This window comes from Manacus vitellinus, unplaced genomic scaffold, assembly GCF_001715985.3.
Source record: "Manacus vitellinus isolate BGI_N305 unplaced genomic scaffold, ASM171598v3 scaffold_44_pilon, whole genome shotgun sequence".
Lineage (NCBI taxonomy): Eukaryota > Metazoa > Chordata > Aves > Passeriformes > Pipridae > Manacus > Manacus vitellinus.
Genome location: NW_021940565.1, coordinates 1,640,902 through 1,667,461, shown reverse-complemented (window position 1 = coordinate 1,667,461; position 26,560 = coordinate 1,640,902). Strand labels below are relative to the sequence as shown.

At 53.9% G+C, this 26,560-nt stretch overlaps 1 protein-coding gene across 1 annotated transcript in view; it reads right to left on the bottom strand.

Annotated features, from left to right (window-relative positions):
• Positions 1–26,560, bottom strand: part of CACNA1E (calcium voltage-gated channel subunit alpha1 E) — a 109,762-nt gene that overhangs the window by 4,551 nt on the left and 78,651 nt on the right. Inside the window, 21 exon segments of the mRNA XM_029962219.1 lie at positions 83–263; positions 1,699–1,827; positions 3,220–3,328; positions 3,959–4,065; positions 4,333–4,433; positions 4,973–5,080; positions 6,331–6,436; positions 8,209–8,305; positions 14,871–14,998; positions 15,165–15,330; positions 15,462–15,553; positions 17,498–17,563; positions 17,760–17,885; positions 17,968–18,051; positions 19,001–19,111; positions 19,592–19,756; positions 19,954–20,155; positions 20,708–20,845; positions 21,243–21,403; positions 22,546–22,642; positions 24,019–24,030. Coding sequence (XP_029818079.1) covers positions 83–263; positions 1,699–1,827; positions 3,220–3,328; positions 3,959–4,065; positions 4,333–4,433; positions 4,973–5,080; positions 6,331–6,436; positions 8,209–8,305; positions 14,871–14,998; positions 15,165–15,330; positions 15,462–15,553; positions 17,498–17,563; positions 17,760–17,885; positions 17,968–18,051; positions 19,001–19,111; positions 19,592–19,756; positions 19,954–20,155; positions 20,708–20,845; positions 21,243–21,403; positions 22,546–22,642; positions 24,019–24,030 — 2,486 coding nt within the window.

Here is a 26,560-nt window from a genome sequence, read left to right as displayed (position 1 = left end):
CCCTTTGCAGGAGCAGGGAACGCTCACGCTGGAGGTTTCTTTGGGGATCTGGTGTGGAATGGGGCCACCTGCCCTTGCTCACCCGAGTCAGCGTTGAGGCGCCGGGCGGACAGCTGGAGCGAGGAGTGGTAGCTGCGCCGGCGGGACTTGTAGGTGTTCTCGCTGCTGCGTTCCATGGAGAACTCATCCAGCCAGGAGCTGTTGGGGCGCTTGTCCCGGATGGTGGAAAACGATCGCCGCATCGAGCTGGTGTCTGTCACCACCTGCAAGCAACCCCGGCCAGCCGGGGAGGGGATTAGCACCAAGCAGGGCTGGGGACCATGGCGGCCAGGAATTACCAGCTCACCCCCATCACTGGAATCACCGGCCCTGCAGGATGGGGAGATTTAGGGTGGGGAGCAGCCAGCCCGAGCATGGCCCCTCCAAATGATCTCTGCACAAATCAGGGGGGGGCAGGAAAGTGGGGTTCAGCCTTGGTGCTCGTGGGCTCCCCTTCCCCAGCCGGCTGGACCCGTTCTGCACAAGCCAAGCCGGCTGCCCCAATTCAAGCCAAGGTGCTGAGTGCTGGGGGGGGAAGGTGGTCAGCAGCATCTCCCCCAGGCATGGTGACGTGGAGGGTACCAGACCATTTTCCCCAAGGCTGTCTCAGCATCCCTCCCCGCCTGGAAAACAGGGTCAAGTGGAGCAAACATTGAAGAAATCATTGACAGAGAGGAGATTGTCCAGTGCCACCAATTTTCCAGACCTCTCCCCACTCTTCCTTTATTCCCACATCCTCATCCCTTTTCCCCTGCACTCATTCCCTCTCTCCCCACTGATGCTGTTGTTTTATCTTCCCTTTCCTTTTCTTTCTCTATCCTCTCCTTCTAGCTTGTGTTCTCACCATCATGGAGGAAACATCACCCCCTTCCATATTTCCTTTGCTTTATTCTAGCAGGTCTTTGCCTCTGCAGCCTCAGGCCATTCTTTATCTCATCTCCTTTCCTCTCACCTTTTTTGCTCCCATCCCCTCCTTCTAATCATCTCCTCTGCTGCTGAATGGTCAAGAAAGCCCATGAGGCTTCCTCGTCACACCACCCCAAAGTGCCAAAATGTGTCACACTGCCACCAACGCCAGGACCCGGTGCCTGCACCAGCACCTCTGGGAGAAAGCAGACCCAGAGATTTCACAGCAACACCAAACCCCATAAAAGCATCATTTTCTTGGTGGAGGCTGAGCACAAGACATAACAACAGAGAAACCGGGCAGACAAACGAGGAGGTGAGATGTGGCCTGAGTTCCTCTGGACAGACCATGAAGAACATGTGTTGGGACAATGGGAAAGGACGGAAAATGCATTTCATCACCTGTGAGATCATCTGACAGCTGGGCTGGGAATCCTTAAACCTCAGCCAGTGCCCGGAACCGGAGGAAAGGAGAGGTGTCCCACTGTGAGGAGACCCTCCCAGCATGGTCCTGCTCCACCACGGACCTCCCCCATGAGCCAGGAGATCGATTCCCCAGGCTGCTCTCTGCTGCCAGTGTCCCCCATGTAGGGGAACAGCAGCTCTCCTACTTGTGCAGCACCCCAGAGAAGGGGAGATGCTCCAGTATCGAGGTGTGGGGAAGCCACGGGGCTCAGCACAGAGAGAAGCCCCAGTGTTACCTGGCAGGCTTTGAATGGACCCAGCACCCCTGGGGGCTTTGTTTGGTTTTACCTGAGGATCCACAGTGAGACGAGGCATGGAGGAGGCCCTCCCAGAGACAGCGTGGTCCTGAGTGTCCACGGGAAGGTAGCTGCCACGGTTAGAGGGCTGCACTCTTTGAAACTCCCTAACCTCTGGCTCCTGGAAACAAACACACAGCCAAGCTCTTGGGATGGGGTTGGAGCAGGGCAGTGCGCTGCTTCTGCCCTGCTGGCAGGGGACAACCCTGCTTGCTCAACCAGGGGCAGAATTTAAGTGGGCCAAAAATGGGTGGTGAGACACCAGCACAGGTTGTCCAGAAAGGTGTGGATGCCCCATCCCTGGAAACACTCAAAGGCAGGTTGGACAGGGCTCTGAGCAACCTGAGCAAGTTGAACTTGCAGGGGGGTTGGAACTAGGTGAGCTTTAAAAGTCTCTTCCAACCTGAACTATCCTATGATTCTATGAAAAACAGAGTCTAAGACTTTATAATTCATCATCAAAAGATAATCTCCAGTTCACAATCCATTGCAGGTGAACCTTGATGTGGTGCTTCAGGCTTGCCTGATGGCCAGCTCAATTTGTACCTCTTTCAGTGACAGTGGTAACCCTGCCTGGATCTGGTGATGCCTTGACTTCCCACACTTGAACTCCTTCTTTTGCCACGAGGGGACAAATTTATGGGATTTTCTCTCTGACCATGCTTTAAAGGCTTCCTGGACACATCCTCATCAAAAGAACACATGCTGCCTACAGCACACTGCTTTATTCCCAGCTGAGAGGAGCCTTTGTACAGGATAAGGAGACGGGCAGGCAGTTAACTCTGGAGAGATCTGCTAGTAGGTGACTTAATGGGGAGGGGGAGAGTCTCATCTGCCACTTTCCCATGTGGTGGGGGTGGCTGGGGCAGGGGTACACAGCTCACACAGAGTGCTACAGACCCCAGGGACACGGACTGGGCTGGAGATGCACAGTGGTACAACACTGCATCCGACAGCGTCGGGTGGTGCACGAGGGCACACACAGACATGGAGAGATATATATAAATATGTATATATATACACACACAGACAGACAGGCCGGCATGTGTGTGGGGCCGGAGGGGTGTGCTCCCCTTGGAAACAGTCTGACAGCTTGGTTTGGGACTGGGGACACCAGCACTGACAACAAAATGAACATGAACCCGAAAACATCAGATACCATCACTCAGCATGGGGTAACCCACTGAAATGAGCGCTCAGTGGAAAAAAGAGCAGCCTGTGAAGAGAAGGACATTTTACTGGAGGACATCGGACTATGGTCACAGCTCTCACCCCAAAAGCACTTGTTGCTGCCTGACCCCACTGGCCAGGGCTGGTCCAGGGATGGCTGTGTCCCCAGTGCCAGAGGCAAGGGGCAGAGCACACCTGGGGACATTCATCCCGTGCTTTGGATCTGTGTATGACCCAGCAGCTGCCTTCCCTGTGCCGTTCCCACTCCCCACACCTCCCCGTGCCCACCAGCATCCGCGCCGGGACTGCAGGTGAGCGCCAGTCAGGCAGTGGGTGACTTTACCAGAGACTCGTGCTCCTGGAACTGCTCTTGGGCTGGATCCATGCAGGCCAGCTGGAAGATCTCCTGTGGTGAGAGCGGGCTTAGCGAGGGGAACCCACTTCGGCTGCTCCTGCAAAGACAGCCCAGCTTCAGGGAGGCCCCAAGCCAGGTGCTGCCATCGCTGGGAATCACCCCTCCAGTGGCTCAGAGCTGGGGAGCCCCCATGCTTGCCACCCAGGCTGTCAAGACCCCCAGGACAAACATCACGTTCTGTGGAGGGCTGGAGTGGTGCCAAGGCAGGAGAGGACACCAGTGCCTCGGGTCCCCCAGCAGCAGTGTGGACATACCAAGCTCAGTGCCAGCAATTCCCATCATCTCATTCCCACCAGCCTGGGCGCTGGGATGCCCCACTGACCCTGCACCATCCAGGGACTCACTGCTCAACTGCTCCCAGGGTTCAGGTCCATCCCAGACCCTCCTAGGTAGAAGTGCTGGCACTTGGTGCTGGGATGGTCCTGCAGCAAGAATGTCCATGCAGACCCTCGGCCATCCCTCTTTGCCACCTCTGCTGCTGTTGGTGATGCTGAGGTACACTGTCTACCTGGAATCCTGCAAAAGCTTTGTGCCCAGGACTGGGTTTTCCCTGCTCCCAGCAGCAATTTAACCCTCTGTGCATCCCAGTGCCAGCTCCAAGAACAAAACAAGCGCTGCAGGAACAGAAAAGAGCCAGAACTACCTCTCTTCTCAGGGCAGTACTCACAGGCCTGAGAGGGTGTCCTGCTGGAGGTATGGTAGAGCCTTTGCGTTGGAGATGATTTCCTGCGGCAAGGAGGATGGCTCCATGCGCTGGAACATGGGGGCATTTTTCTGTATTGAAGAGAGGAAGAGACTGAGCCTGTGGGAAAGGTAAATGGACATCCAGCACTTCACCAGCCAAGCTCCCACCACTTGGGAAGGGGACATCATGCTGTGAGGGACCGAGGATACCAAGGCACATACACGTGCCCTGTAGTCGCCAAACCCCAACCTGTACCACCATCTTCATCCCCCAGCTGCATCCCACGCAGCTTGGCTGGGAGGTGGTGGGAAGCAGCAAGAGGGATCTGCCCACCTCATGCCCTCACCGAGCCTCACCTGCTCCTCCAGCTGCTGCCGCTGCTTCTTCGCTTTGCTCTGCTTGTAGTAATCCATGATCATCATGGCTGCATATATTTTCCCAACAGTCAGGTCAGAGGCTGAGAGCATAACAGGGAACAAAGTGGGAATGCTTGTGTTGTAACAGAAACAGCAGGTTTGAAGGCATCAGCGTGGACCTCAGGAAGAGCCCTGCTGTGGGATACCCTGGTGACCCTCAGACTCTGCTCGCTGCTCCAAAAGAGAGAGCGCTGAACACCCAGACACTCCTCATAGAGATAAAATGAATGCAGATGGCTTGAAATCATCACCCTAAGCCACCAAGGCACACACCCCCATCACGTCATCAGATGTAACAGCACAAGTGATGCGCATCCTCCCTCCCTGATATGCTCCAGAGATGATTTACAGGACATTCTGGGTTTGGCAGGAGTAGATCCCTGCAAACTGGGTGATTTTTCAAGAGAGCTCCCAAGCAGCCAAGCAGATCAAGGCAGAAGCCAGCCTGTAGCAACGAACCCTTTCCCTACTTCTCCCCTAGCTGGGGATGGGTCTGAACAGTCCCCACCTCCCTTTGGGAAGAAGTTGCTGTGAGGATGATGGGAATTTGAAAGCAGTGACAGCCCCCCCAGAGACTCACTTTTTGGCATGGGTACCAACAGGTCAAGCATCTTCTGGGACAGGTGAGGCCAAATGGTCAGGATCTCCTTTTGAAGCTCAGAGTCCAACTGCTGCCAATCTGCACCACCTAGAACAATGGGGCGGGGGGGGGAAATGGCCCACACACATCAAGACGTGGCACCAGGGTCCAACTAATCCCCCCTCTCCCAGCCTGAAGGGAGGCTCACAAGCAGCAACCAGCTCTCTGGGCTGGGAGGGCCATCTTGCATCAGCAAGCCTGGTCTCCTGCTCTCACAGGGAAACTTTCCTACCATCCCTTCCATATGTGCCTCCATCTCCCCATCCCCTGCCCTCCCACTCAAAGCTGCCACCTTCAAGCTTGCCTTGGGTCCGTCTCTGCAGCTCCAATCCTACTCCTGCCCACACACACCTGCTGCTGCCCCACTTTCCTGGTGAGTGGATCATGTGCTGGTGAAAGAGCAGCTCCACTTGGTAAATCTTTAAATGCTTAGTGAGGCTGTGCATGGAGAGCAGAGCTCTCTGGCCAGTGGTGAAGGGGGTTGCTGAGCTTAGGAAGACCCAGGCTCATCAGGAGCTGTCGACACAGATCAACCAGAGATACTCAAGCCCAGGGCAACTCGAGTGAGCTGCAGGAGACCAAGGTTCAAACCTCTGCTTTATCTCGAGGGGCTTGAACCCATCATTTCAACATTCAAGGAGTTGTCTGAGGACTGGGCTTTGGCTGATATCTTGCCCTGGGTTGGGTTTTCTTCCAATAGCTGAGCTGTTCCCAGGAGATGTGTTATTGAAAATGCCATGTTTCTGCAGGAAGTTTTTGATCTGATGAATCACAGCCTTTCCAGTAACAACAACAAAGAAGGTTTTCCTGCTCTGAACGTTTTATCTTCCCTGAGAGAGAGATTTCTTTCCCCACAGCCTTCGGAAGCCAAGGACATTTCCCCCCCCCTTGGTTTTGTTTTGCACATGGGGAGGGAGGAAGGGGAATTCTCTATCTCCTCCATTACAAAGTGGACATCAAGCTGGTTTTACCCTCTAGAAACAGCTTCAAGCGAAAAATTGGCCACCTCTTCCCTAAAGAAATACATTTTTTTTAGAGATAGTGGCAAAAATTTGCCCGTTCAAGGTAATTGCTGCCATCCACATGCCAGGTCGCCCAGAGAAGCTGTGGATGCCCCATCCCTGGAAGCACTCAAGGCCAGGTTGGATGAGACTTGGAGCAACTGGTCTAGTGGAAGGTATCAGGGGTCGGAACAAGACGATCTTTAAGGATCCTTCCAACACAAACCACTGTGACAGGACGACAGTCACGCTGCAGCCCCTCCTGGCTCTGTCCCCTCTCTCTGCCACCGACGTTACCTTTGGCAATTTTGATGTCCAAGGCCGTGCGTATCAGCGCCATCAAGGTGGAGGTGAAATGGACCGTCATGTCCTCGGCCACGGGCATGTTCATCAGCACCAGTCTCTGCGCAAGAGAGAGAAGAAAACAGCGGACGGAAAACAATATCGAAAAACACATCGACCAGGCTGGAGGAAAAGAAATTAAACATTAAACAAAAGGGAAAGAAAAAAATAAAAATTAAAAAAATAAAAAATAAAAAGCAACAAAGAGTGTCAAAACAGCACAGCCAAAAAAGAAGGGCAAGGATCACCCCCCCCCAACCCACCCACCCACCCACCCCCGGCTCCTTCCACCCCAGGACACCGGCTCACTGCCTTCCAGGGCTCCTCCTGCACCCCAGGAACGGCCCCTGAGCCCCCCTCCCCATGGCACCGGGGCTGCCACAGCACCTCCCGGCACTTTTGGGAAGACACACCTGATCCATCAGGGATGCAGGCATGTGGGATGTGCGGGAAGGGGAGAGGGGGCTCAGGTTTCCGTTCCCAGGTGGTTTGGCTTTCCAGCTCTCAACCCTTCCCACCTGGGGCAGGGGAGAGGAGGGTCCCTAACCTTCAGGGACTTCAGATTGGCTGGATTCCTCTAGCATGCTACATCCTGGCGCTCCCTTTTTGCGTCTTTCAGAGATGAAGTTTGCCAGCACATGCAGGGGGTCCAAATTATCCAGGGGTGGGGAAGGGAAGGGAAGGGAGGGTAGAAAAAGTGCAGAAGGAAAGAGAAAAGGGCAACCAAGGCAGGTTAGACACGCCATGCTCCTTCCCCACCCTGGGCAGGCGGGGTGCAAACCGAAGTGACCAGATCCACTTTCCCGAGAGTATATTTTGCTTTGTGAATACCTTGGGTCATCCCTTCCCTGCCCATTTCTTTTCTTTTTCGCATGGATTCTCATGTCCTTTCCCTGTCTTCAAGCCTCCCCTTTTTCTCCTGGAAAAGTGTGATGGTGGATGTATGCTTGTGTGAACAAACAAATGAGAGCTGGAGAGGGTGGAAGCGTGTTTGGAGTTGTGCAGGAATCCCCTTGCGCTAGCCCTGAACACTGCTGAAAGGGCTGTGGGCAGCAGCCCATGGCCAACAAAAGCTTCCATTTGCTCCACACCTGGACAACAAATCACTCCAAAGCTCTTGGTCTTGTCCTGGCAGATAATGCCCTCAGCAAAGCCATGCAGCTCCCACCCCACGTCCTTCAGGGCTTCCTGTGCTCCCGCCTCATGCCTGCACAGCTGGGAACACGCTGTGCCGGTGCCAGGAGCTGATTGAGAGCCACCACCCCAGGGGGGAAAACTCAGAGGCACCTTTGGAAGGCACCTGGCTTTGCCTTGCACAAGCCATCCTTGGGATAGCCCGTGCCAGTGCACCTGGCTCCTCACACACAGCAGAGCTGCTTCTATGGGGTTTGTCCTTGCTGCACCCCTGCCTCCCATCTCCATGGGCTTTCTGTGCTGGCTGGGATGAGGGTGGTTCCAAACCCCGGGGATGAGCTCAGTTCAGCGAGCTCCTAAGGACATCTCGCTCTCCTAACTGTACTACAGGGCTGCTCCTCACCTCACCCTCTGCAACCCTCCCACTTCCACACTACTGCTCATCCTGCCCCTCCTCTTCCACTGGGGTCTTCCATCCCCGGGGCTCTGAGTGACCACGGCAGTGCCACGTGCGTGGGCAGTGGAGAGCAGCCAACGTGGCCAGGGCTCTTCTGAGCACACCAGGCTCCCCAGGGGCAAGCTAAACACATGTTGGACTCCCCAGCACCTCCCCGGCTCCCCCAGTCCCACCTCCCGCAGGTCCCTTGAGCCCCAGCTCCTGCTCAGCTCTGACCCCCGTAGAAGGAAGGGTTGATCTACCTTATAGGCCACTTTGGAAGGACATCTCTTGCCGAGGCCTAGCGGTGGTGACATAAGAGTCAGCATTTCATACATCTCAGTGTAATGGATTCGGCCACTGCTCATGGAGGGGGAAGGGGAGGGAGGGAGATGCAGAGAGAGAGGAGGCATTCCCAGAGAGCAGAAAAACGTACAAACGAAAAATAGTACAGGAAAACAGGAGAGAAAAAAAAAAACAAACGGACAAACAGGAAAAGAACAGGAAACCCGTTAATCAAGGCAAATCATACATGAGAGACTGTCCTGATGTGGATTTATAGCACTGCTCACACAGACCCAGGAATGCTGGCAGAAAGCAACTCACCCCTCTCCTCTCTGCTGCTGGCCTCAAGTACCTGTCTCGCTACCATGCTGGGGCTCCTCCTCTGGTCTCAAACCCTTTCCTAAAGCCCTCCAGCAGCCCCCACCTCGTCCCACAGGTTCCAGGGCTGTGTGCGAGTGGTATAAATCAGATACACGGCACTCGAGCCATGGGTTATTTGAGGTCTCGGTGGTTTGCACCGCAGTGCTCTGTGGCCTCCGTAGCGTCTTCCCTCCCGGGGGGGGGGGCCTGGGTATTGCTCTGCGTGGCCACCTAACCCATAGCCGGAAGGCTGTGTATCCCCAGCTCGTGGGGTCTATGCAATTGGGAGGCAGCATCTTGCATAGAAGGCAGTGGGCCAGGGTCACTTGTCAAAGGAAGATGCCCAGTTGCTTCCGTCTGGCTCTGCGGATGGACCACTTTCCCACCATGCACCAGTGCAAAAGGCATGCTGAAGTCGGCTGAAAAAACAAAACCGGGAGGAAAAGTTGTACATGCCATGCTCCCGCCCTGGCTCTCTCCCACATGCGGCTGCAAGTTCCACCAGGTTGGAGTTTAAAGAGTCTCAGCAGAGGCAGCTGTTTGGGCCTTCCAACATCGGGGTTCGTTTGGGTTTCCCAAGGGAGGCGGGTATGGCAGGCCCCCACCTCGCACTCCTCTGCTCCATGAGGACCTGCCTAGGACTGCTGCAGTGAGGAATGCTACTAACAACAGGCCACCTGGTGATGCCTTGAGCCCTCTGCCAGGCTGAGATATTTGGGCTGTGTCTCCCTCTCTCTGCACATCCACATTTCCCAGGGATCCTGGGCTCGGCCACCTCTTCTTCCCCTTGTGCCAGGCTTCTGTCCTGCACTGCAAGGTTCAGGATGCTTAATGGGCAGGGGCAACCTCACAGTGACAAAGGCATGAACCCTTCCAGGTGGGCTGGGAGGATGTTGCTGGAGAGGAGCCCACCTCAGCCGGGGTGGCCTGGGAGAAAAATTAAGCACCTCCACAGGATCTTTGCTTCTTCCCTAGAACGTGCTCAGAGCAGTGTGGAAGAGGGAGAAGATATCTCCTCTTCTCAGGGAGTACCTGTGGTCTGGAAGCAGACTCCTGGCCAAAGAGGCCCCACCAAGATAAGTTCTGACAGTTCAAATGTGAACCAGAGATGGTGATGTCCCTCAACAGGAGCTGCTTGAGGTACAAGCATAGAACAGGCTGGGCCATCCCCTTTGATCCCTAACATACCTAAGTGGGTGGAAAAGAGGATTGATAACAACACTGCAGAACATTAAGTGGGATGATCAAGAGGAAATATCCAGATCCAGGAGTCTGTAAGCAGCGCCTTGGCAGAGCTGGATATGCACTGACTCAAGGTGTCTGAAAATGAGATGACTTGGAAATTTTCGTGCATTAATTTAGTGCTAAAAGGAAGCAAGACAGTGATCTTCCACCCACCCTTCCTGGTAGGGGGGATTTTAGGGTACCCAGCACATGACAGGCACTGTCTTTCATACTGAGGTTCTCTGCACAACGAAGGAGGAATAGATTCCTGTGACAGGAGTTTTGCATCAGTGACCAAGAAGGACTGCACGAGAACTGCACTTTGCTGCTCCTCACAGCAGACACTTTAAAGCTTTCTGAGCAGCACAGCTGTACCCAGAAACTACTTCCCCACGGAGTGAAGCACTGGCAGGCACATGGAATGACATCCATCTGAACAGGAAGGCTCCAAACAGCTGATCCAAGCACAGGAACATCCTTGATGTGAGAGCTGACCCATCTATCCATGTCTGGACGGAGATGTGACCCATGGATACAGCACAAGGTGGCCTGTAAAACCAGCAGGGACTAATGGCTTAGTCCTGGTCCTCAGAGAACCCTGTGAGTGATAGAGGAGGAAATCCGGGGGACCTCTCTCCTCCTGTGGTTAGGAAATAAGTACTGTGCCATAGCAGGCTGTTAGGAAAAGCAAGGGATGTGAGAGTAGATTCGGGAATAGGTGAGGTCCACAGGGACATCATCTGTGGAGCATTCTCCCAGCAGGCAGGGCAGGCTCACTGAACTGAAAGGAGTGCAAGTTGGGTTGGCATTTTGGGATCTGACAAGATGCAACAACCACGTGGGTTTTCTTTCATCAGTTGCCTTTTGGGAATTGTTCCAGGGCAGTCAGAATCCCTGGAAAGCTCTTGTGTCCTTGAAATACTTCAAGCACAGTGAGGAGGAGACCAAGGTAACACAAGGAAGAGATGAGGATGGTCTCCCTCACATGACAACAGAAGCTGTTCTCAGTACCCTTGGCTTCCACCTCACCTTGAGTTTATCCACCTGCACTGTTCTGCCCATCCACAGTTAGCAGAAATCCCAGATTGCTCCAGAGCTCCCTCTTCCTAGGAAGCATTACAGGTACCCCTTTAAGCACCAGGTGATCCAGCTCAGGAGAGTAGTGTCTGCCAGTGGAGCCCTGTTGATAACAAGAAAGACTAACAACTCCTCCCAAAGGTGTCTTCTGTCTGCAGGGACCTGGGCAAGTGTCCTCAGCAAAGGTGCCATCCTTTGCCAGGGATGCAACAGACAAGAGTGGAAAGACTTCAAGGAGCTCTTCCTGGAGCAGATGAGCCATCTGAGATTCTTGCAAGAAATTTCCTGTCCCTAAATACCTCTTTCTAACAACTGAGCATCCAGGCCTTGCCTTGCTTGCTCTGCTTTGCCTCTTTGGTGGTGCATCATCCCCACATCCAGATGTTGAGGGTGACAGACCTGTTCCAAGGATGCTGAGTGAAAGAAGCTTTTCTGATGTTTCAAGAAGGATGTGGCAACTACACTACGCTGCACCAAGGAATCCTCTTCTTCTGCAGAGCCAAGATCAAAGGCCAGAGGCATCTGAGCTTCCCTCGCACATCTCAGATGCTATGAGGGATGCAGAAGGAAGAGCAAGTTCTACGATTCATTCTTTCATGCCATGGCATAGGTCATGGCACTTCAGGGAAAGTGGCAGGTACAGGATTTTGCTCAGCTGCCATCCCAAAGTAAAATTAAAAAAAAAAGGTGCAAATCAGTGAGACACATGGAGACCAAAACACTGCTGTGGACTCATGGCCAGCAGCTGGGAGCTTGGCTCCAGATAAGGGAGAGGAGCTGTTTAGCTCCAGAGATGTGCCCTGGTGTCACCACCTCCCAGGCAGATCCAGCAACCCGTGGGCAAGACTAGCAAAAGCCCTGCTCCCCAGACACATGGTTGGTTGTCCTCCAAAGTGCCACACTTGAGAAAGGGTCTGTTGGGTCCAGCACAGCATCCCCCAGGGAGAGGGGTCACCCTGGCCTCTCCATCCTCCCCCCAGCCCTCACTCCCCAAAACAACAGCGAAGTCCCCAACATCCTCCCCAGGAGCAAACCACATCTAAGCCCCGCAAAAAAACTCCCTGTCCCGTGTACTTTGAGGTACTTTGAGAAGCCGAGCAGGGATGGTGGCATTTGGCCTGGCACCCTTCCTTCAGGGCTCTCTGCGCCGGTGGAACTGGGGTGGGGGGCTGGCTGGGGGACTCAAATTGTCAAAACCCACCCCAGGAGGCTCTGAGCCCCCCTCGGCCCTGCTCATGCCTCCCCTCGAGGGGAACAGCTGCTGGCTCTGGGAGGCAGTGGACCTCTTTAAACTCGAAGGAAAGCAACGTCAGGGTTCCCTGGGGAGGCGCGGTGGCGGTGGAGCGGGGGGGAAGGAGGGGTGGATGGTGCGTCCCGTGGCCAGGTTGTGGCGGAGGACTGGGAGGCAAACCTTGCACGCCACCCTGTAGGGGCAGTTCTCTCCTAGGCCCAGAGGAGGCGAGATCACCCGTACTAATTTGTACATATCCTTATACGAGATCCTGCCGCTGCAAAGGAAGCACAGGTGGGTTAATAGGACACTGAGAGGGAGGAGGGGAGGATGGAGAGCTTAACCGGGGGATGCTGGGGCCATCTGTGGGGCAAGACCCCCAGGAGCACACGGCTCTTATCCTTCTGGCTCTGTCAGACCCAGAGAGGGGAAAGCTGTGAGCATCAGCTACTGTCTTCTCTACCATGAGAGTCAGCTCATATCTCCTCACACTGTCCCATCTTCACCCTGGAGAAGGACAGTTCTGGTGGTGAACACCACTCCATCACCCTTCCTCATCGTGCCCCTGACCCCTACGCTTGGTGGGAGAGGGCTGGGATTTTAGACAGGATGAGCCTGCAGCTTGGCTGGGTCCTCGCCACCACAAGCCCTTCTGATGGAGTTGTGTCCCATCACATCAGCAGAGACCCTGCCCTCACACAGCCAACTCTCTGGGCCTCACAAGGTCCCAGGGAAGTTGGCAGCTGAGCCACTTGACTCCAATATCTGGGGAACCTGAGATGGGGAGAGATAATGTGACCAGCTGGTGGCTGTGGCACTAGCACCTGGGTCTCTCACGGTCCAGTACTGTGCTCCGACCACCAGACCATGCTCTGCCAAGGGTACACATTATTAGAAGCAAACCTTCCCCTGCACACCCCCCTTCTTGCCCACAGAAGCACATCTCCCCAGACCCGGTGCAGTTGTCGCAGGACACGGCCTGTATCCTCCCTGCACCGCTGAAATATCGAAGCAGCTGTGGCAGAGAGCTGGCAGGAGAGGGTGCAGGGGCCGTTGGATGCTGAGCCTCCCACTCTACTCCAGACCAGAGCCCTTTGGGAAGCAGGACCCTGTGGGGTGGAAGTGCTGAGGTGCAGCGTGCTGCAGCCTCCCGGGCATCCTTGGACAAGCTTGGAGGGAAACCACGTGAGGAGGCAAAGAACAGCATTACCGCCCTACCCAGCGCCTTCGCCTCTGGGTTTCTCCTTGCTCGTCTCCCATCCCCTCCCCATTGCATGGAGAACCCAACCAGAACCCAACCATCTGGACGAAATTCATCCCTGAGCCCCCCTGGAGTTGGGTGTTCCCCCCATGAGACCTTCGTGGGATGGTCCCGGTGTCAGGAAGCAGAAGTGCTGCCCCACTCAGGCACTGGGACCCGTTTGGATGTACTCACCCGTTCCTCACCCAGCACTGGAGGCCAGGGCTGCCCCGGCAGGCCCTGCACCACCAGCTCCTGTGCATGTCCCCTAACCACTGGCTACATACTATGACAAAAGAGCACAGCTTGCTCAGAAATCAGAGGGGCACATGGCTCAGACAGAACAGCCCAGACATGCTTTTACTGTGACTCTCCTGGAGAATGAGGCCACAAACATGGGGGGCAGAAGTGAATGAAGTGCCTGGTGTGAAGAAACCCTTCCCAAGAGTCATGGTGAGACGCCCCACCCTGAGCAGCTGGGTGTTTCACTGCTCTCACCTGCTCTCCTTTCTCTAGGTGCAGCTGATATTAGGCATAAAAAAAATATCTTGGCTGTGGCTGGTGTTTTGAGGGGCAGGACATTAATAAAGAGTCTCCAAAGGGAGCACGTGTGTTTGCCAAGGGCTCTCCAGCTAAGATCACCCACGCTCTGCAGCAGCAGTGGTAGGTCATGGCTCCAAAGAGACTGTCCCTGGGCTGAGGGGGGAAGGAAGGGGCCACATAAGGCACCCCTGTGGTGTGTTGGGGCTGAGTGAAGGGCAAACATGCTCCCAGAGCTGCCAAGGGCTCCCCATTGCACTAGGGATGCTTGAGACCACCCTAGGAGGAGGAGGAGTGGACAGCAAGTCCCCTGTAGTAGCAGCAGCAAGAGCAGAGCCAAAGTCTGGCCACCCACGGTATGTACAGCCACTGTGAGCCCATCCTGTTGCTGGGAACAGGCTGCTGCCTGCAAACAGGAGCCCTGCTCACCGGGTTCCTCATCAGCAAGGGCAGAAATGCAGGAAACAAAGTCCTCCCATCCCTAGAGGGGTGGGCTGGCCAGCATGGGAACACACTTCCCCAAACAAGGTCCTCCCCAGGTGGCTTGGCAGGAGCTCAGCAGACCCCCAGCATCTCTCCATGGCTGGGAACAATCCCTGCTTGGCCCTGCTCTGATGTGGAGCTGTGGGTGCTGGGGACCAAGGGATGGAGCCAATCTCAGGGCAGAGGCACCCAGATGGTGCACAGGGAAAGGGAAGGAGGCTGAGAGGGATCTGCCCACTTGGGTAGGGAGGAGAGGAAGAGCAGGAACCTCCAGCTCTCAGGATAAACACCATGGCAAACCATGAACATCACCCAAGATGCCTGTGGCACCAGCCATTGTAGGAACCACCTTCTGCCCTTGGGTGACAGCAGACCACCCCTGACCATCCCAGGCATCACTGATAGTTCCAGTAGTAGAACACAGAGACTCTTATTTAAAACCAGCTCTGAGAGGTTGCTCAGGAGAGAAGGAGCTGGCTACATACCACGCTGCTCTGTCATACTCTGCCCAGATCCGGACAAACTCATCTAGATGGTGAGGTCCCAGGATGGAGGAATCTCTTGTCAGGTACTCAAAATTGTCCATGATGACTGCCACGAACAGGTTGAGCATCTAAATGGAAGGGAAAAAAGCAGAGAGAAAGGAAAGTGGGGGGAGAGGGAGCAAAGAAGGGAAGGGAGAGAGAAGGAAGAGTGATTGTGGGAAGATGATGGAGATGACCCTGTGGCTGGGGTGCTGATGAGGGGGATCCCCAAGGCTCTTGGGGGAAGATACTAACCAGGAAGGAGCAGAAGAAGATGAAGGAGACGAAGTAAACGTAGGCCAGGTCGGTTCCACAGCGCTCATTCTCGCTCTGCCCAGATGTTGCCGTCGTGTCTGGCTCGCAGCCTTTGCCCTCCAGGCAGGACAGCATGATCTCCTGCCATGCCTCTCCTGTGGCACTCCTGTGCCCAACACAGCCATTCTCAGCAGCTCATGGTGGCACCGGATGGAGTCGGGGCAGGATGCCCCTGGGAGAAATCTCACAACCCCCTGCCCAAATTAAACACCTCTGGCGTGTTCCATGGCTGCTTACCTGAAGAGGAGCATGAGGGAGCCCAGGAAGCTGCGGAAGTTGTTGTGTCGGTTGATGTGGCTTTCCTCATCTAGTTTGATATTGCCAAAAACCTACAGGAGGGAGAAAAATAGCTCAGCTCTTCAGGCAAGAACTCTTCTGCCAGGGAAGCAGCTTCACATTCACATTCCCATGCCTGAAAACATTCAGGGCCAAGATGGACAGGGCTCTAACCTAGCTGAAGATGTCATTGCCATGGGATTGGACAAGATGACCTTTACAGTCCCTTCCAACCCAAACCATCTAAGACTCTGATTCTACAAAAAGCACCCCAGCAAACACAGGCTGGTGCACAGCCAGCGCACCAAGGAGCTGGAGCCAAGCAGCCATTGGGGAAGGACTCTCCTCTCCTTGGCAGGGATTTACAGTGGGTGGCAAAGGCTGCGAGAGGCTGAGCTACCATGGAAACAGGAGCACAGAGGACCTGGGATCAACCGAGTCCAACCGCTCCGCATCCACCCCTCTGCTGCACTACAAGTGGCCCCTGAGCACGGCACAGCACCCGGCACTTCTGAGCGCACCGGAGGGGCAGGGACAAAGTCCCACCGCTGCGGGCAGGGGCTGGGTCGTGGTCCTGGGAACTCCCAGGAGCTTTTCCCTCAGTGGACAAATGGTCTGTGACGCTGGAGTCAGGCACAGCAGTGCAAACAAGGCAGGGAAGGGCTCAGGGAGGGTGGGACAGACAGACTGCTAAGCCGCCACGGACAGCCAGATACTTGGCACTACCATTCCCAGGGCCAAGAGAGGCAACAAAGCCACAAACATGGACAGTACTGTAATAATGACCCACAGCCAAGGCCATGGAAAGACATAACGAACATTCATAAAGTGCCTCAAACAGGAAAACTGTGCTGTTATTACTGTTAAATATTTATTCCCCTTTCCCTGAACCTAAAAATACACTAGCTGCAGAGTATTTTTTCCCTGTACAGGTTTTTTGGAATGTGTAATTGTAGAATATTTTCTGCCTCCAGCTATTTTGCTCAAATAACGCCCACAGACTTTACTGCTTGGGGATTTGTTCACAATGGTGTTAAGAAAAAAAAATAAAATAAATCAAATACTACCACATGGCGGGGGGGGGGGGGAGCTGAGTCAGATGGCGGCTGTTTAGCACGGAGAACACCTGGAGCTGGTGCCGAGATGTGTAGGGCAGAGCAGCAAAAACCAGCCACGGGACTCTCGGGGCGGGAGAGAGGGGGTGGAAGATCCTAAACACCAGCGCTGCCAAAAATCTGCCTGTCCTGGCAGCGCATGTCAGGCATTAGGTACTGCAGCAGCTCATCAGGCAGCTCCACAACCCAAGTGTTCGTCGTCAAAGGTGCTTTGTCAGATCCTCAGCGTGGGATTTAGTCACCGCAGAAGTGAGGCGGCCCCGCGGCACGTGCAGAGCTGAGCACTTTAGCTCACGTGCTTCTTATTTACCAGTTGGAGCCTGGAAAGCTGCTGTCTCCTCATGCTCTGCAGCCCTCCCACTGGTCGGTGGGTCATCACAGGGCTCTAAGCAGGACTGCCCAAGCAGTGGCACAGCTACAACATAAAGCCTTTGCGGAGGGATGAAGTGGACAACTGGGCTGCAGGGATCGCTGCTGTGATCCAGCCGTTCAGATGGGAAAGACAGAAGGCTGCTCACCTGGTCCCTCAGGCACGAAATCAGTCCCTGGGGGCTGTCTAGTTAGAGATTTAGTAGTTGCTAAACAAAGAGGTGGGGATTTGCCAGCAGCCACTACACAGGATGCCTAACTGAGTCTGCAAGGCCACATGTTTAAAGGTCCAAGTTGGGAAGGCAGCTGCAGAGCAAGACTGAACAAGCCCATGGCAGTTTCCCCAGGGCACGTGGCTCTGCAGCTCCCAAACAAGCTGTTCCACCCTCAGGACCTTCTCAGACACCGTGACCAAGTGAGGCAATGACAGGCAGGCACAAGGCTTGCTCCTGTGTGTACTGCTGAGGACATGCCGGTGCAGGCTGTCCATGCCAGAGGGATGTCTGTGCTCACCTGCATCCCAATGATGGCATAGATGAAGAAAAGCATGGCGATCAGGAGGCAGACATAGGGGAGCGCCTGCAAGAGAAGCAGATGAGTCATCCCATCATTTATCACAGGTCCAGCTCCAGAGGAGTACACAAAGCACAGTGGGCAGGTAAGCTGTGCCCATCCATCTCTCCTACGAGCCAACAAGACCTTGGGAACAGCCTGCACTTGGGAGCAGCACCACATCACTGTGGCCTGGGTGGAGATCACGGCACGTGAGCCTTACCTTGAAGGACTGCACAAATGTCCAGAGGAGGATGCGGATGGTGTAACCCTGGCGGAGCAGCTTGATCAGCCGAGCAGCCCGGAAAAGCTTCAGGAAGCTCATGTTGAAACTGCTGGTGTTCACCAGCTGGGAGGAGATGAGAGAGTCAGAGGGAGGTGGGAACCCCCAGGGCCAGGCTACACCCTGCTGCTCCCAGCCCCTGCCTCACCTTGGTGTCCGTCAGGATGATCTCCGTAATGCTGCCGATGACGGTGATGAAATCAAAGATGTTCCAGGTGTCCCGGAAATAATTCTGCAAAAGGAAGGAAAGAGGGAACGTGGATTTGAGCTCAGGGATGGCAGGTCTGAAAGGCACTGGGCCACAGGCCAAAGCTGCTCATGGACAACCATGGAGACCTTGCAGCCCATTTGTATGCAGCCAGGGTCCGGAATACCGTCCTTTGTCTGAGACAGTGGCAGACCTGAGCATGTCTGCAGCAAGCAGCTTCTCCTGGGAGATGATTCATACATCCAACAGGCCACCCTAGCAAATGGGAGCAGGAAAAGTAGCCACAGACAGTCTAGGTCAGGCTGTAACAGCTCATCATGCCAGCTCTCACAGCCAGGAGGCTGCTTTGCCCTCCTCTTCATGGGCACCTGGACCCACCTCAGCCCTGCTATTTGTGCAGCAGCTGGTGCAAGACCAAACGTGGCTGGTGAGACTGGGAGCAAGGAGGGTGGCTAGGAACCCTGCTGCTAGTGGACCTTATCTCCCATAAGCAGGAAAGCACAGGTGGAGGCAAGGCAGTCCATGGTTTCAAATCTTAAGTGAGCAGCTGGGGACTTGAGGACAGTGAATCAGGCAGGAAAGTTTCACTGATTCTCAGATCCGATCCAAATGATACAGCCCAAGGGCAGCAGTGCATCTCCTGACCCTCTGGGGACAAGGGACCACAGCCACCAGCACATGCAGCAGCAGCTGGCCTAAACAGAGCCATGGTACAGCACATACATGGTCCAGGCACCAGAGTACAGCAGAAACAAGGCAAGAAGTAAAGCAGCAGTGTGGCTTCACCCAGCAGCATCCATCAGTGGGAAGCGTAAGGAGAACCAAAGGAGCAAATCCACCCCAAAAGCAGCTCTCAGGCCAAGATCCAAAATAAGCAGCAAGAACTCCACATTATTAACATCTTCCCCCTGTGATCTGTGTGCTGCCAAAGTCCAAATTAACACCCTTGTAAAGAACAGGAGCAGCCACTTACCAGGAAGCCAAAAGCGATGATCTTGAGGACGCACTCCAAGGAAAACACCATGGTAAAGGCGATGTTCAGGTACTTCAGGGCCAGCTCATAGGTGTATGGAGCAGAGTAGTACTGATGGAAACAGAGAGACATTGCTAGCCAGGAGGGGGCCTGCCAGCCCTGAATAGGCTGATAGACCTGATGTGGTCATGTTTATTGCTCTGGCTGCATCAAGACTTGCTTTCTTTCTCCACCCAGGACAAATCTGTAGTGGTCCATGTTCCTTGCCCTGGGGGTCTCAAGAACATCTCCTCCTTACTTCTCTACCCCTCTCCCAGGAAAGCTGCCACTCCTTCTAAACAGGAGGCAGACAGTAAATTCAGATCTGTCTCCACTAGTTAAGAGGTCCAGATACTTTGGGTCATCTCACTTAGAAAAGATGTCACCTCCAGTTTGGGGCATGTGGTGTTTCAAGTGCCTTTGCCAAGGGAACGCATGCTCAGACTCTGCCTCAAAGCATCTCCACCACCAAAACACACTCCGGTCTCACCCGGATTGATCCTCCTTCTCCCCACTGCTCCAACCAGGACGGGCTCACTCTGACTGGCTCACCTTCATCATCAGCACCACGGTGTTCAGCGCTATCATGGCCATGATGGTGTACTCGAAGGACGGGGACACCACGAAGTGCCAGACGCGGTACTGGAAGGTGTGTCGGTTCTGGGGCATGTACCGCGTCAGGGGCTTGGCACTGATGGCAAAGTCAATGCAGGCCCTCTGGAACAAAACAACGTGCATCACAACCTGGCTGATGGAGACACGGGGGACAGTGGCTGCCACATTTCTTTCCTTCACGATCTGAGAAGGCACGTGGCCTGCGGGTTTCCTACACCTTTTCAATACCCGGGGAGCTCCAAGTTCCCAAACTGCAAAAAACCCATGGAAGCATCTTCTTCCCCCCTTCCAGACTGTACCTCGTTCTTCTCCAGACTGCACTCCTCCATCATTTTGTCTCCTTGCTCTTGGAACGTAATGATGATGAGAGCCACGAAAATGTTGACGAAGAAGAAAGGGAAGACCACAAAATAGACGACATAAAAAATGGACATCTCCATGCGGTTGCTGCGGCTGGGCCCGCGGTCCTCCTCCGTCACGTCCACCGAGTGCTGCAGCACCCTGTGGGCAGACAGGTGAAGAAAAGCAACCAGAGGTAGGTCCTTCAGGGCTGCCACCACCTGGCACTTCCAATGGGAATCGCTCTGTACAGCCAGCTCTGTCTGTCCCCCCTTGTGCAATGACAAGGTAAAGCTCTGTCCTAATCTGCTTTCAAGACCTTTCTAAGTAGCTACAGCTTGTTTTACGGTGTTTTGACTGTGCCTCTGATGGAAAATGGATTTTCCTGCGGTCTACACACAGAGAATAATACTGCCCAAGCTCACATGACCATGTACAGAGGTCCATTCCTATGGTCATCTCTAATATTGACCTAAAATGTATCGCAGGGCCATAGAGAAGAAAGGATTATCTGTTATCCACTCCTTAAGGAAGAAGCTAACTCCAGCCACGGCCCCAGCCTCATAGGAGAGCTAAAAGCCCTTTTGTCTTGATATAATTTCTCATTGTTCCTCTCCTCCTTCCTGCCCCGCAGTTCCTCTCTCAGTCCCACCCGGGATCCAATGGGGATGTGATCACCCCCATTCAAGGGGACAGACAGAGAAGAATACTCACTGGGGCCAACCCTCGCCAGTGGAGACTGTGAACAGGGTGAGCAAAGCCCAGATGATATTGTCATAGTGAAACTCATGGCGTTTCCATTCCCGGCATTTCACCTCCATCTTGTTCTTCTCATGGTCCACGTAGTTCCCTCTGCAAGGTTGGGAGAGAGCAATGACCTTGTGTTTTACACTGCCAGACTAAAGGATTGGTGGGTGTAAACCCTGAGGGAAGCGTGTGTGTGCAGTGAGGGGCACCTCTCCTCCTGCAGGGATGGAGGGAGAAATGGGGAGAAGTTGGATAACAACCGTGAGGAAGCGGAGAAGGGGAAGGCAAAACAGAAGAGAAAAGGAGGAAAGAGTAGGAGCACAATAAGGGTCTCTGCATCCCATGGAAGGATATACAGTGCTGAGACAGCAATGGGACAGGGCTCATCTCATGTCATCCAACCCAAGAGATACTGACAAGAGCGAGTCATGACCAAGGACTTAACTGGGAACCACAGCAGACATTACCCAGAGGTGTCAAGCAGCATCAACAGGGAACCTACATGCAGTCCTTCTGTGTGTCCTTAGAGCTGTCAGTGCAGTAGAAAAACTTCCCCTTGAAGAGCTGGACAGCAATAACAGCAAAGATGAACATGAAGAGCTTGTAGACAATGAGGATGTTGAAGACGTTCTTGAGGGATGTCACGACGCAGTCAAAGACGGCCTGCAGGAGAGGGCAGAGCTCACCTTGGGGAACCCACAGTCCTGGCAAAGGGCAGGACCAAAACCAAGCTGTCATGTGGAAAGGCATTTCCCACTCCTGGTGGGGAAAGGAGGAAAAAAGCTGGGCCTTCTCCCAGGCAAAAAGCTATTTTATAAAGGAGGTTAACACCAGAGTACCCACAGCACACATGTACGCCCCATGCAGCCCCCAGAGCAGCACCAGGGATGGATGTTTGTATCCTCAGTGTTCTCTGCAACCAAGGTAGCAGACCAGACAGGGGACCATCCTAATGATGCAATTAGCAGCACTCAGGACTAATCAGTAAACACTTTGTTGTTTTGCATCACCCCAAATAACAAGGCAGAGCAAATACCTCTGCCTGCAGCAGCAGCACTTCCCTTAGTGCTCTCAGCCCTAGTTCTCATAGCACTTCATGTGAAAAACATCCATATCCCTGTTACATACATCCATATGCCTGTTACAGGCATTTCCAGAAATGAATTGACATGGGCTGAATCCATCCAGTGATCAGGGAGAAAAGCTGGGGTCAAACCCCATGTTACTGTGTTTCATTCATCAGACAAATAACCACATGTAAATAAAAAACAGGGCTGCCTCGGTCTCTTTCTCCTTTCTGTCTCTATACCCCCCATCAACTAAGGTAAGGAAATCCATAATCCTGCCTGTGCCACAGGAATAATCCCACTACTGAGATGGGAAATATCCCTCCAGTGCAACACCATGGCAGCACAGCACACAAAACCCCAAGCCCTTTGCAAGCTGCTCCGGAGAGAAAGACCATAAACTCTGGAAAGAGATTTGAGCTCTCCAAAACCAGGACAATCTACTTTTCAGGACAGCATCTGGGTTTTGCTGCCTTGCACCCACTCAAGCCCCACTGGCAGAGGAACTACCTCTGACACCTTGCAGAGGTCCGGGCTTGCTTTCAATAACTCATTGCATCTCCAGATATGAAGCAGCCTGAAGGGTGCTGTGGTTGAAAACAGGGCTCCTAAAGCACCCCCAAAGCTTTGAAAACAACTTGTTCGCCACTCACGAGCAAATTGATGTGCATGGTCCCTGACCCACCATTCCATGCGGGAGAAGAAGACAGGTGTAAGGCAGGAGATGGGAGTTGTTACCTTCAGCTTGGGCAGTCGCTTGATGGTTTTCAGAGGCCTCAGGACCCGCAGCACACGGAGAGACTTGATGGTCTTGATATCCCGGCCCTTGTTGGTCCTACCACGTCGGAGGGAGGCACACACACCCAAAAATGGAATGGAGAGACAATAACCTTGTAGACCTGGATGCTCTGGGGGTTTAAACTGCTGACAACACCCCCCCCCCAGCACGTGTGAAGGTGGGAACAGGAGGGGCACAAACGTGCGACTGCTGAGTGCTCAGCCCACCTAAACACATCTCCTCCAACACACACACTGACAGCTGGCAGAGATGAAAAATGAAACAGTGCTCTCCTCCTCGGGATTAGCACCTTTCCCCTTCTCCAGGGAGCAGTGACCTTACCAAACCCCTCTGTGTGGGAAGCCGGGGCTGGGGCAGGCAATGCCAGACTTTCAGGGTAAAGGCAGTACAAGGAGCTTCCCTACTACAGGCATGTGCCTTTTGCAGGTGGGGCTTGCACAAGACCCCCACCATTGCAAATTGTCTTCTACCATTACTACTAGTTGCAAGAAATTAATAATAAAATGAGGGAGATGTACTCAATGGGATCTACATTGCCAGAGAAACTGTGGATGCCCCATCCCTGGAGGTATTCTAGGCAAGGCTGGATGGGGCCCTGAGTAACCTGGTCTAGTAGAAGGTGTTCCTGCCCAAGGCAGCAGGGTTGGACCCTTGGAAGGGTCTCTAAGGTCTCCACAGATTGGGGCTGCACTTGCCTCCACCCAAAGTCAGCTGAGGCAGAGCTTACTGGTAGAATTACTGAAGAAAGCACACTCATGACCCTCATTTCTTGAATAGGATGATTATTCCCAACCACAATACCAGGGTTTTTTTCTTATGTTTTCACTGCCCACGGACTAGATCTCAGGATGGAGCAGAGATCCTGGTGAAGGTGGCACAGCTTGGATCCACCAGGCACCCTCGAAAAACATCAAGGAAATGACTTGCAACAACAGATGCTCCCAATTACATGGCTCCTCTGCTAGGGTTAATGCAACAGGGAGCACAATAATGGGCTTAATCGTTAAGAGATGTAAACAAAACCACTAATTAATAGCCCTCCCTGGGAGCACAGCCCCACACATGCATGGGAAGCAACTGTACAAACAGCCCTGGGACTCACTTTACACCTCCTGGTTCCTGTTTTGCTCATTATCAGGGGCCTGGGCATCTGACTCAGGGCTGGGGTGAGGATTTGGGGGCAGTGCTCAGCTGGTGCAAGCTGCCACCAAGGACAGCTCAACTGCAGTGATTAACATCTACTAAGGAGGGATCTCTTCAGACCTCAGGGGTGCCTGCACAGCAGTGTACCGCAGTCTCTGCAAATGCAGCTAAGGGTCAGCACTGGCACTGGACAGACCAACTTCCATCTGCACCCGTCCCCCTGTGCTCCCCAGATCACCATCCCACAATATCCCAACCACCATAGTTACCCCAAAGCATTCCTGTCGGCGATCCAGCCCAGCAGCCATCAAACAGCACCAGCAGAGAGAGGGAAAAAGAGAGAAAAGAGAAAGAAGGTAAGAAAAGCATCAGGGAAGCTGCACAGTGACGACTGCAGCCTCTCAGGTACGGGGACCCTGTGGCAGCTGTCCATCACTCCATGCTTAGGTTGAAAGGCACGATGAGTAGACCACACTGTGTCCTTCAGGATGGGGCATATTTCCAGGGAGACTCATCCAGCAAGCCAGGAGATCCTGCCCTCCCTGCTGGAGGTGTTGGGTTGGGGGCACATAGCAAAAGCTCTGCTGCAAGAGAAACCTGTAGAGAGCAGGACACTGGGCAACAGCAGGTGGGTTCATGGTCCTCCTTAGCCAAGAGTTGAGGGGGGACCTCAAGAGTCAGCCCCAACCAGCCAAAGGTAAGTGCTTCCAAGGGAACCTACCTTCGAAGCCACAATAGTTCCCATCCAAATTCTGCCAAATCACCTCCATCGAGAAATCCACTGATTAAGAGCCTGAACTGCAGTACAGAATCTCCTGCAACCCAGCAAGACACTCACTTGGACAAGCCAAGGTGGGCTACAGGGTCCTTAGTTGTAATCAAACCTCTGTCCCTGTTTGAGCTGAGTCCCTGCCACGTGCACACAGAGCACTCAGCGCCGCAGGCAAAGCCTACAGGTAAAACATTTCTTAAAACACATAAAAGTAACCCCAGACCCTGGATGCATGTTAGTCCAACAGGTGGGAAGGTCTGTTGAAAAGGGGATAGTTTAACTTTGCAGCACTTCTCTGGTGGGACCTCTGTCCTGACCAGCCTCACACCAGGTTATTTTGCAGTATGTAGGCGTCCCTCTTTCTTCCAGACACTGATGTCAACTGGCAGAAGGAGATGCTGCTCTGCAAGGAAAGAGGTACCTCTGCTGGGCACCTGCCCTTGCTCACCAGGTAAGATGAGGGCTACACACTGACCACTCAACCTCCCCACCACCTCTGGGCAGCTGTGCAGAGCCACGAGCAAGTACCACTCCACTGCACAGTGCCTCCTCAGAGGGTGCCACAGGAGGCATAAGTGAGCAGGGTCTTTAGTTATGGTTCTGGTTATTCCAGCTAACTGAATTTGAACTCTTTGGAGATTTACAGCTTTTTATTCAGGCTGTGTATGGATTGATGTATTAGCTTTCCATGTGGAGAGCTATGGATGAGCCGAGACGGCCTCTTGCTCAGGATGCACAGGCTCTGAGGGAGGAATGGACAAGCCATGATGGCTCAGGAAGAGATGGCTTTATGGGTGGGCTCTTGCTTACTGGTGATTTGGATGGGGCACCAACAGTCAGCAGGGGCTGGAACCACCGGACCAGCTCAAAGACCTCCTGGTGTGCCCACAGTCACACAGGACCCCTGTGGGAAAACCAAACCACAGAGGGGAGGCAAAATGGGGCAGAAAATCTTCGTGGCACGTCCCAGCACTTCTACTGGGAAGTGCTGGACTTAGTCACCAGCTGCTCTCATCCAGGTAATCACTGCAGCCACTCCATGGCCATCACTGCCGACCCAGCACCATGGAGGAGAGGAGAGGGAGTACAAGAAGGAGGACAATCACCCCACCCCAGACCCACATCAGAGAGCTCATGGAGGGACAAAAAAAGGAGATGGATTCAAACATCACCACCAGAGTTTTCCTGTCAAGACCAGGAGGGAGGGTGTCAGGCTGGGACACGTAGACCTGGGGAACATCCTGCAGCTCCCGGGGGTGTAGCAGTGATGGGCTGCCAAGAGGAGAGGCAGGTGTTTTTATAAACGCTTTATAATGTATAAACCCATCGGAAATCGCCGTGGATCCTTTGTTCCCCTCACTCCCAAAGCCATGAGATCATCTCCTCCAGCGGGAGCCACCGTTGGAGGCGGGGAGATGGACAATCCTGCAGGTTTACATTATAAAGAGCCCCTGTCCACAACACAAGCAACTCAGTATCTACCCAGCTACGGCTACAAGAGTGAGCAGGCAACATCAATGCTTGTTGCAAATGGGTGTGGAGATGCCAGGGCCTTCTCCATGGGAAGGGGTTCTGTGCCACAGCCCATGGCAGTGATCACCCTCGAGAATTCAGCTGCCCCATGCCCAGAGGGAATGTCCTTCCCTCCGGAGCATGGGTGGAGGCAGGCAGGTGACAAGCAGGGCTGGAAGGAACACGGCAGCTTCCCCACATGCTCAGTGCTGGACCCTGCTAGCTCCCAGGGCAATCCCAGGAGTTGTGCCACCTTTGTGGGGAGGGGGAAAGGGGACAGCAAACACAGATTACCATACTGTTAGCACTGGTGAGGACACTCATCCACCCAGGAGCAGGCTGAGCCATCAACTTATGCTCCTTCAGCCATCAAAAGTCTTGATGGAAGGAAAAGGCTCCCTTGTCCTCCATTAAAGATCCTCAAACTATTCAGTGCATCTTCAGGCAGGTGATGCCCTTGAGCCCTGCCAGACATGCTCTGAGGGGCTGCCCTGGCAGAGGAGGGATCAGCCAGATCCCAAAGATGC